The 12,031-nt window shown below is 43.3% G+C and overlaps 1 protein-coding gene across 7 annotated transcripts in view; it reads left to right on the forward strand.

Moving 5' to 3' along the window:
- tnip1 (TNFAIP3 interacting protein 1) overlaps window positions 1-12,031 on the forward strand; it is a 57,068-nt gene that overhangs the window by 40,952 nt on the left and 4,085 nt on the right. For 5 of the 7 annotated variants that reach the window (XM_038993435.1, XM_038993433.1, XM_038993438.1 and 2 more), the window contains exons 16-17: window positions 1,517-1,735; window positions 2,038-2,128. In XM_038993435.1, coding sequence (XP_038849363.1) covers window positions 1,517-1,735; window positions 2,038-2,128 — 310 coding nt within the window. The remainder of the gene's footprint in view (window positions 1-1,516; window positions 1,736-2,037; window positions 2,129-12,031) is intronic. The other 2 variants (XM_038993437.1, XM_038993440.1) reach the window with 2 other exon arrangements.

A 12,031-nucleotide genomic window follows, 5' to 3' on the forward strand; every position in this document is an offset into this window, starting at 1 on the left:
GTCCCTTCTCATCTCCCGCTATAGACGGGTACTGTAGTCACCGGGCCTCAGTCCCTTCTCATCTCCCATTATAGACGGGTACTGTAGTCACCGGGCCTCAGTCCCTTCTCATCTCCCGCTATAGACGGGTACTGTACTCACCGGGCATTGGTCCCTTCTCATCTCCCGCTATAGACGGGTACTGTAGTCACCGGGCCTCAGTCCCTTCTCATCTCCCGCTATAGACGGGTACTGTCGTCACCGGGCCTCAGTCCCTTCTCATCTCCCGCTATAGACGGGTACTGTAGTCACCGGGCCTCGGTCCCTTCTCATCTCCCGCTATAGACGGGTACTGTAGTCACCGGGCCTCGGTCCCTTCTCATCTCCCGCTATAGACGGGTACTGTCGTCACCGGGCCTCGGTCCCTTCTCATCTCCCGCTATAGACGGGTACTGTAGTCACCGGGCCTCAGTCCCTTCTCATCTCCCGCTATAGACGGGTACTGTAGTCACCAGGCCTCAGTCCCTTCTCATCTCCCATTATAGACGGGTACTGTAGTCACCGGGCCTCAGTCCCTTCTCATCTCCCGCTATAGACGGGTACTGTAGTCACCGGGCCTCAGTCCCTTCTCATCTCCCGCTATAGACGGGTACTGTAGCCACCGGGCCTCGGTCCCTTCTCATCTCCCGCTATAGACGGGTACTGTAGTCACCAGGCCTCAGTCCCTTCTCATCTCCCGCTATAGACGGGTACTGTAGTCACCAGGCCTCAGTCCCTTCTCATCTCCCGCTATAGACGGGTACTGTAGTCACCGGGCCTCAGTCCCTTTTCATCTCCCGCTATAGACGGGTACTGTAGTCACCGGGCCTCGGTCCCTTCTCATCTCCCATTATAGACGGGTACTGTAGTCACCGGGCCTCAGTCCCTTCTCATCTCCCGCTATAGACGGGTACTGTAGTCACCAGGCCTCAGTCCCTTCTCATCTCCCGCTATAGACGGGTACTGTAGTCACCGGGCCTCAGTCCCTTCTCATCTCCCGCTATAGACGGGTACTGTAGTCACCGGGCCTCGGTCCCTTCTCATCTCCCATTATAGACGGGTACTGTAGTCACCGGGCCTCAGTCCCTTATCATCTCCCATTATAGACGGGTTTAGCTTGGCTTCAAATGGCTGTGGTGGTAAACCTATCAGTCTAGTTTCACCTAGCACTTAGACCTCTTTTGAAGTAATGACAGCAATAGGATGGATTTTCTCCTGATTAGATGAGTAAAAATGTCTGTGTGCTGTGCTTCACTTCCTTCCACTCTGTTTGAGGAGCACCAACTAGGGCTGTGCTTTACACCAGTTATATCTCAAAACTACTGGAACATTCCTCTGCCTGGCTGAAAACAACCCCTCCGTATTTCCAGACATAGATCAACTAGACATGTTGCATAAAATCCAAGTGACTGGGCGCTGTGCTTCCTCTACCTGCCTGCTTGCCCTGCATTACTCTGACCGGGGTTACCGAGGTGTGTGTCCCTGTGTTCCCTGGTAGGGCCAGCAGCAGCAGGAGAGGCGTACCTCAGACCCCTCCTCAGGCACCATGAACGGCCCTCTGAGCCCTCCCTACTGTGGTCCCTTTGTGCAGGTGGCTCCAGGAGGAGGGCTGGACGGCTGGCCAATACACCCCAGGATACCCACCAACCCAACCGTTTCTGCCGGCAGCGTAGCGCCACCGGGACGTGGCGACTTCCCACCCCTCACAACGGTAAGGGTCCGTATCACAATATATCAGCGAAAAATTACGTGTTTCTTATTGGACTAGTTCAGGTAGTCGGTCCGTTTGGTTCCTAGTGAATATGGTAACCTAATCCCAAATGGACCCCTAGCCGCTACTCTTAGATCATAGCTGCTGACAGAGGAGCTTTTCCCCCTTACCAGTAAGCAGCTACTTGCTCTTTGGAGGCTTAGGCCGGGTTACTGTAAAGCACTTTGTGACAACTTAAGTAAAAAGGACTATATGAATAAAATGTGATTGACTGACATTGTGCTCTCTGTTCTGCTTTGGTCCATCAGGGAAACCCGTGGCAGCAATCGTTCCCCCAGCCCAGAGGCTCCAGAGGACCCGGAGCAGGGGAAGGATCCAGGCCACCTCCAGAGAACACGGGTATGCTGACACAAATTATGGCCAATGGGAAAAGGGTTGAAAAATTCTGGTAACATTTCCAAAATTCGTGGAAATTGCCATTTTAGATTTATAGCTTCTATCAAAAGGTTCTATACTTCTATTAAAGTAAGGGAAATCAATACAAAACCAGACACTTCATCACTTCAAACCCTTCATTCTGGGTTGTACAATCTAATTAGTATGGTAATACTAACATCATAATAAAGGTTCAACTTCTATTAACGGGAGTGAATCTATCATAAATACACACACATACACAGCATGTTAAAAACACAATTAGGCAAACTAAGCAAAAAAACACAAGCTGCAGCCCATTTTGGCAATTTGGGATTCCCCACTTCCAAACAGGGATTCCAACCAAGTAGCAAGCCTCCACTCTGTTTGTGGGGAATTATTTTAAGCAGCAGTGGCAATGTATTCGGCGAGATCAGTTCTATTAGAAGAGTGATCTGGGACATAAGTATTGTTCCAGGGCATTTCAAGTAGCATTGCCAATATTCGCTATGTGTCTAGAGATGTCACGAATTTGGTCTAGGGCACATGCAAAACTAAACTTAGATTGGAGATTTAATTCTAAACTGCCACTTAATGTGGTTGAACTGATAAAATGGCAGCATAAATACTGTGGAGAGACCAAAACAACAGTTCCTCAGAGAATAAATAGAGACAGGTTGAATCCCGTTGAGTTTTATGATAAACTCATTATTAGTAGGCTATTTACATGCCCATTTTGTATAACAATTGAATTGGGGCTTATGATATGCCCAGCCTTGGTACAAATGATGATGTTATGCAACATGCTGTAACGGGGCTGATAACGGTAACATTGTAGTGAAGTAGCATTAACGTTAGTTTTAACGTGCATTATAGGCATTGATATTTACCAGTTATTTATGCTTACTAAATATTGGTGGGTCGAGTTGTCCGTCGTCATCATAGGGGTTATGGAGAGGGGCAAACTGCTGGGGAATCATCTTGCATATCTTCTGGGTGATGGGATCAATTCCCTTGGACTGAGGCCCCCCTCCGGTCTGAAATTGCCCCCGCCTCTCTTCTGCTGCATTTAAACTATGTTTAAAATTTGGCTTTTGACAAAAAGTTTTTCCCAGCATGCTTTCATGCGATTTGGGTCCCTCTTCTCTTTAATCCGTGTCGATCCATTAAATCCGTCGCATAAAATAGTCCAGGTGTCCTTCTTTTTTACTTCTTTTTGACAGTCGTGTTGTCTCTTTTTATCCTCCAGTAACGTTATGTTACTAAATTCCTCCATCAGCTTCAACAATTGTTTTTTTTTTTTTCATAAGTGGAGAAATGTCAACTTATTTGGCGTGTCATGATCAGGTGGCTAGCGGACAAATAATACATGTCTAAATAACTAATGACGATAAATCATATTTTATGCTAGCTAGCTTGGTTTAAAAACTAGCTAGCTCCAGTAGCTAACGTTAGCTAACAAATTTGTTTTCTGTCTAGTACTGGGAAAATAATAGATTTTATTTCAAATCAGCCAACCCGTGAGAACCTTTCACGATGGAGCTACAGTAGTTCTAACGTTACATTGTTACTTGATAAAATAACAACAACTTTATGGCCTCAATTTGTCAAATAGCTACTTCGTTTCAACTCACAAAATACCTCATTGGTGTTACATGTCACTAATCAAAGTTTTACTGATCCAGATTTAAATTTAAGTGGTCCAACATATCTCTGATTTAATTATAAACCTAGATTTACAAAACCTAGATTAGCTTTAATCCTAGATTAATTTAAACCATGTTGTTGCAACCCACCCTAAGATTCATAGTACATAGTTGGTCGTAGTTTTAAAAGGCATTTTTCTTATCAATGCTATAGTGAAGTTCACCATCTTAACTTCTGGGCCACTACTCCTGGGCTGCGTTGGTCCCTTTTGGCTCAGGACTCCTACAATTACCATCTTCTGGGCCACTACTCCTGGGCTGCGTTGGTCCCTTTTGGCTCAGGACTCCTACAATTACCATCTTCTGGGCCACTACTCCTGGGCTGCGTTGGTCCCTTTTGGCTCAGGACTCCTACAATTACCATCTTCTGGGCCACTACTCCTGGGCTGCGTTGGTCCCTTTTGGCTCAGGACTCCTACAATTACCATCTTCTGGGCCACTACTCCTGGGCTGCGTTGGTCCCTTTTGGCTCAGGACTCCTACAATTACCATCTTCTGGGCCACTACTCCTGGGCTGCGTTGGTCCCTTTTGGCTCAGGACTCCTACAATTACCATCTTCTGGGCCACTACTCCTGGGCTGCGTTGGTCCCTTTGGCTCAGGACTCCTACAATTACCATCTTCTGGGCCACTACTCCTGGGCTGCGTTGGTCCCTTTGGCTCAGGACTCCTACAATTACCATCTTCTGGGCCACTTCTCCTGGGCTGCGTTGGTCCCTTTGGCTCAGGACTCCTACAATTACCATCTTCTGGGCCACTACTCCTGGGCTGCGTTGGTCCCTTTGGCTCGGGACTCCTACAATTACCATTTTCTGGGCCACTACTCCTGGGCTGCGTTGGTCCCTTTTGGCTCAGGACTCCTACAATTACCATCTTCTGGGCCACTACTCCTGGGCTGCGTTGGTCCCTTTTGGCTCAGGACTCCTACAATTACCATCTTCTGGGCCACTACTCCTGGGCTGCGTTGGTCCCTTTGGCTCGGGACTCCTACAATTACCATCTTCTGGGCCACTACTCCTGGGCTGCGTTGGTCCCTTTGGCTTGGGACTCCTACAATTACCATCTTCTGGGCCACTACTCCTGGGCTGCGTTGGTCCCTTTGGCTTGGGACTCCTACAATTACCATCTTCTGGGCCACTACTCCTGGGCTGCGTTGGTCCCTTTGGCTCGGGACTCCTACAATTACCATCTTCTGGGCCACTACTCCTGGGCTGCGTTGGTCCCTTTGGCTCGGGACTCCTACAATTACCATCTTCTGGGCCACTACTCCTGGGCTGCGTTGGTCCCTTTGGCTCGGGACTCCTACAATTACCATCTTCTGGGCCACTACTCCTGGGCTGCGTTGGTCCCTTTGGCTTGGGACTCCTACAATTACCATCTTCTGGGCCACTACTCCTGGGCTGCGTTGGTCCCTTTGGCTTGGGACTCCTACAATTACCATCTTCTGGGCCACTACTCCTGGGCTGCGTTGGTCCCTTTGGCTTGGGACTCCTACAATTACCATCTTCTGGGCCACTACTCCTGGGCTGTGTTGGTCCCTTTGGCTCAGGACTCTTACAATTACCATCTTCTGGGCCACTACTCCTGGGCTGCGTTGGTCCCTTTGGCTTGGGACTTATCTCACCCTTATAGAAACATTCTATCTCAGACAGGCCCCATTTTTTTTGTTCTTTGCCTCTGGCCTCCATTTGCACAATAAATCATTCCATCTAACCCATAACACATGAGTTGCTCCACTTTATATAGTTATATAAACATACTAAAAACTTGCTCAAGTCAATTATTCAGTTACAAAAAATGTGTCAGTTTCCAACAATCCCTCATCTGGAACAATGATCACTCGCATGTTCCACACGACCTAGAAACCATATTGACTTTCACAGGGAAGAGTAAGAACACATGTTTATAACAGTTTCACACCAACCTTGATCAGAATGAGATTGGGGCAAGGTTAGCTAGCTCAAGCTTCAGTCTAGTGGCTCTCCTCACATTTTAGCGGCATCGCTCTGTCTCTCTAGAAGCCTCACTTTTCCAAATCATAATTAGAACTATTGGTAAATGAATCAATCCAAATGTAGAATGACAGTCCTTAGTGCTTCGTGTTGGTTCTATCACTTTAATTTCAGACCCTCAATTTAGCACACATGGATACTGGCAGAATGTACATTTACATTGACATACAGTATATTCATCTTATATTTCGAGCATTCACTATTCTCATCGCGGCCCCCATTTGTGGTAATGACAGACTGGTATCTCAATGCATTCTTAGTCTAAATTTACTATAAATTCAGTAGTGTGCAGACCTCCACAATCAACCTGATACCCCAAATAAACAATGTTGGGCAAGCCTAAATCAATTACGGCCCGGTTGAACACCCCCCCCCCCTTCACGGCACTTATTCTGGCGTTTCTTCATCTTCTTATTCAGAAAGCTTTACAGTTAGTCCTCCCAATGGCACACATGTCTAACATGTTCAAAGTGGATGGCCCTTGATATTGTCCCGATTTTTCAATATCTGGGGAATAATCTGATTCTCCCAAGCAGACGAATCTCTCACCACCATCTTTTACGGTCCTGGTCCATTTTCCTAGCAGTACGCCAGCAGCATGAGAGAAGTTTGGACGGGCTCTCTCTCCATGCTCACTCCGCGTGGACTCATGTTGCACTACTGAGAGAAAAGGCAGTTGATAGGGTCAACTGAATGCTGTGTACGGGCTGCTGGCTCGGACTCAGGTCTCATGATAGAAATGGTGAAGGGCCATAGTGAACGCCATTACCTCAGCCGGTTAGAAGGGGTGAGGCTCAAACTGTTCTTGGTCAAATTATCCCTTCCATCTGTGGTCACCTTCGCCATAAGCTTGGGAGAGAGAGGACCAACCAGAACAACCGTTTAGTTTAGGGCATTTCTGATTCAGGAAATCCAGACAAACGATGCACTGTATGACCAACTATTACTACTACTAATATTCTTAATACAAACTTCTAAGACAGATGTCAAAGAGAATAACAACACACTGTTGAAACCATTTTTTGCAAATTGGCTTATACTCCCTAATCATATCGATGACCTCACCGCAGAGTGACCGGGTCAGGGAGTCAGAGGACTAATACTTAGGGTGAAATCTCAACTATACAGCAGACCAAATTTGGTGAGATTTTGTATTGAAGCAAGACAAAAACAAAACGACTGCAATACATTTCATATAATCCCTCTAGACTTCTTCATATAATCCCTCTACACTTCTTCATATAATCCCTCTACACTTCTTCATATAATCCCTCTACACTTCTTCATATAATCCCTCTACACTTCTTCATATAATCCCTCTACACTTCTTTATATAATCCCTCTACACTTCTTTATATAATCCCTCTACACTTCTTTATATAATCCCTCTACACTTCTTTATATAATCCCTCTACACTTCTTTATATTATCCCTCTACACTTCTTCATATAATCCCTCTACACTTCTTCATATAATCCCTCTACACTTCTTTATATAATCCCTCTACACTTCTTCGTATGTCACTCGAGTAATGTCAACCATTACCAACATATATTTCTTCTTTTTATAGGCAGGCCTGTGAACAAAATCAATTAGCATATTTACCAAAGGGCCCCAGGGGACTGGTAATTACCCCTTTGGACACATGACTCCCATAGTGATTCATGCATCCCCCCAAAAAAAACACTGCCAGTTAAATAAAAAATAAACTAATTAGAATTACAACTCTTGATAACTCCATTAAAAACATAATTGTATCCCATAAGGAAATAGTAAAATAGACTAGAGACAAGATTCCTGTCATTCAGGGGCAGTGCTCTCTCACTGTCATGGTCCGAATCACACACAGGACTATTGATGATGATTTGGAAGAAGTTTATAATTTATCAGTGTTTACATATTACATTTAAATCTCACCCAATGTCTATAGCCTTTCTAGTGAGGGTAATCAGTCCTCACCAAAAAGTCAGAACAGAGGTCAGAGGTCATTCCACCCCATTAACTTCTCTGGGATATGTGGGACGCTAACGTCCCACTTGGCCAAAAGCCAGTAAAAATGCAGAGCGCCAAATTCAAATAAATTACTATAAAAATCTAACTTTCATGAAATCACACATGAAAGATACCAAATTAAAGCTACACTTGTTGTGAATCCAGCCAACATGTCAGAATTCAAATAGGCTTTTCGGCGAAAGCAAACTATGCTATTATCTGAGGATAGCAACAGAGTAACAAAGAGAAGCATATTTCAACCCTGCAGGCGCGACACAAAACGCAGAAATAAAAATATAATTCATGCCTTACCTTTGACGAGCTTCTGTTGTTGGCACTCCAATATGTCCCATAAACATCACAAATGGTCCTTTTGTTCGATTAATTCCATCGATATATATATATATATATATATCCAAAATGTCCATTTATTTGGCGCGTTTGATCCAGAAAAACACCGATTCCAACTTGTGAAACGTGACTACAAAATATCTCAAAAGTTACCTGTAAACTTTGCCAAAACATTTCAAACTACTTTTGTAATAAAACTTTAGGTATTTTTTTACGTAAATAATCGATAAAATTGAAGACGGGATGATCTGTGTTCAATACAGGATTAAAACAAACTGTAGCTAGCTTTCTGGTCACGCGCCTCTAACAAACAGTACACTTCCAGTGACCCTCGTTCAAGATGGCCGTACTTCTTCATTGCACAAAGGAAAAAACCTCAACCAATTTCTAAAGACTGTTGACATCCAGTGGAAGTGGTAGGAACTGCAAGAAGGTCAATTAGAAATCTGGATTCCCAATGAAAATCCATTGAAAAGTGACCAAAAAAAAAAATTCTCTGAATGGTTTGTCCTCTGGGTTTTGCCTGCTAAATAAGTTATGTTATACTCACAGACATGATTCAAACAGTTTTAGAAACTTCAGAGTGTTTTCTATCCAAATCTACTAACAATATGCATATCTCATCTTCTGGGGATGAGTAGCTGGCAGTTGAATTTAGGTATGCTTTTCATCCAAACGTGAAAATGCTGCCCCCTATCCTAGAGAAGTTAAGTGAATGTTTATTTCCCTTTTCTTTCCCTGTACCTCAGACTCATTATTTTATATTGGGTTTTTCAGTACAATACTTATCAAGATAATTTACATACACCACAGAAAATAAACATGTACTCAGTTTTCACGATGCTACATTTAATCAGTTCAAAAACATCTTAATCCAGTTTACTGCGTCTTGGGCAGGAAGTCTTGATAAAACCGTATACAGATTTATACTTCAGACACATCACATGATACTGTCCTGTTGAGCGGAATGGGCACCTTCTAAAGTAAACCATCCCAGAGCCCCTCTCTCTTAATCTTATCTTTTTGACCTGTTGCATTGACATTATGTCCCTGTGACATCAACTAGTCAAAATATGTTGTTTAACAAATCTGCTAGGACCTTCAAAAAGTTGGCGCTGGATTTCAGCTCTTGGATCTACATACAATCTGGACACAGTTCCACGTAATGGAAACAGATTTTTGCTTTAGATTTACATTACCTTCTTACTTACTTAAATCACTGGTATATTCAAACTATCAAATTGAGAAATAATAATAATTGGAAATGGTCAAACGCGTATCTTATTCATTATATTCCCACTGTCCCTTACAGCCTCTGAGTACTGGCGGCCTATCTATGGGTACATAGGAAGCTTATCTCTAACACAACAACAGATGGCAGCCTCTAATTTATTATCAGTCCCAAGGCCTAATCCTTCTGTTCGTCATGTGACCTTGTATAGAAACATTTACTTCTTCAAATTACTAAGACGTTGCATTAAGGTGCTATCTGAAAGCCACTAATATTGCCACTTTGTTACTTTCACTTGTCTCCATATCTGTTTCCTTCAACTAGGACTCTCAAGACCCTTCCAATCACTACTGCTAATACACACGGATCACTCTCAAACAATGTTCTGCTTTCACCCCTATTTTAAGGTTAAAAACAAAACAAACATTACTTTCTCGTTATTGGAAGGCATTGTTTTCATTTGAGTCTACCCTAACAATGTTACTCTATAGATGTATTCCCAATTTCTGTTGGATATTCACTTTATGCTTCACACTTTAATAAATGTCTATTTTAAGATTAACAGTAATGCACCGAATTTATAAAATACATCTGATAATTCAGAAGGAAAGAGAAACTTGAGGGGCCTACCTTTTTTTAAGTTAGCTCTCAAGACTAGTCTCTTTCTGGGATCAACTTTCACTATAACTGGGCTGGCACTGTCTATCAGTCCCATATAGATGGCGTGCTCTGTCTATAATAAGTCTCTACTAGGAGGTTAAACTCTGGTAACCCATTATACATTGTTACCTTATCAAATCTCTAGTGACCCATTTTATACTCTTCACAAATTCCTCCTTTACACTAGTGTTCTATTTAACAGCATATTCGGATATAGTACACTTTCCTTTCACATACAAAATCCCTATATAACATTAATCAATTTGGATATTTACATCCACACCAACACCAATGATCAGAGTGCAGCCAGACCAGCCAGAGAAGTACACATATCCCGGTCGAGGAAATCTCAGTGTCCGAGGGCATCAATAAACTCTAGCCTTCATTGTTACAGCCCTTACCCATCTCAGCTGTTACCCTCTCAGATTTTTCAATGGCTTCTCCTGTCAGTGCTCACTACCTGTATATTGAGGGGCGGTGGTGGACTCAGATCACACAGAACCTGGTTGGGGTATTCATTCAGACACGCACCTCTTTCACACCGGAGCTAGTCCCCTGACGGCTCTCATTCCCTCAGCACTTAATTGCAATAATATTTGTTATTATCCAAATTTAAATCGGCTTAACACATCCTTTCCGCACTCACAGCCACATTCACTTAGTACTATTCCCAAACACACTCAGTAATCTCTGTTATTACACCATTTGCATCTTCAACGATTCTCTTGTCGTTACTTCCTATGCACCATATGTATCTTCCTATATATATATAAAATAACACCTTGTGCTATTATCAGTGGCTGCAGACCACGTAGACACTTCCAATAAATGCCCACAGACAGCTGTCAGCGGGGCATGGTACTGTTATTCGCTCTAGTCTTTTCTAGAAGACTAGCTTTAGCCTTCTTCCACAGCCATATGTATCTTCAAAAGGTTCCTCTACAGTCGCCATAGATTCTACAGTATCTATACTGTCTACAGTAGCTGTAGTCTGTGTCTGTAGTCATAGATGCTATAAACTCTATAGTCTCGCCGCATCCCATACATATAGAATAACACCTCGTGCTATTACTTAAGACTAGTGGTACCCTCCTTAATTTTGTTTAGTTTTATTCTTGATTTTATACAAATTCATTTAAATTGACTTAATTCAGTCGCAGTGTCCCTCAATTGTTCACGGATTATGTGTCTCCTCCTGGGCAGCTCACAGTAAGGTTCTGGTCTGGGTTAGTCCTCATCGTCTTTTGGTCAGGCGGGAATTTCCCTCACGCTTCATAAAATGCGGCACGGGTTTCCCACGCAAACCCTCACTGGAGAGCTCTGCAGGCCGAATCAATCATCCCATTCGAGACGCCAAAATGTAATGGAAATTCTACACATGGACATTCCAAGTCAATCTTAAATTAATAATGATTTAACAGCAAGCTGGAGAGGTCAGTCAAACTTAGATGCATAAAGAACCGGTCTGAAGTGAGCTCTGCCGCGGCAGTCCCCTTAGTTCTCTTACAGTGCATTCGGAAAGTATTCAGACCCTTTTTGACATCAACATTTTGCGTTACAGGCTTATTTTAAAATGGATTAAATAAATAAAAAAGTCCCACATCAATCTACACACAATACCCCATAATGACAAAGTGAAAACAGGTTTTAGAAATGTGTTCATTTATTAAAAACAGATGCCTTATTTACATAAGTATTCAGACCCTTTGCTATGAGACTTGAAATTGAGCTCAGGTGCATCCTGTTTCCATTGGTCATCCTTGATATTTCTACAACTTGATTCGAGTCCACATGTGGTAAATTCAATTGATTGGACATGATTTGGAAAGGCACACACCTGTCTATATAAGGTCCCACAGTTGACAGTGCATGTCAGAGCAAAAACCAAGCCATGAGGTCGAAGGAATTGCCTGTAGAGCTCCGAGACAGGATTCTGT

Source organism: Salvelinus namaycush, chromosome 5 (assembly GCF_016432855.1).
Source record: "Salvelinus namaycush isolate Seneca chromosome 5, SaNama_1.0, whole genome shotgun sequence".
Taxonomy (NCBI): domain Eukaryota; kingdom Metazoa; phylum Chordata; class Actinopteri; order Salmoniformes; family Salmonidae; genus Salvelinus; species Salvelinus namaycush.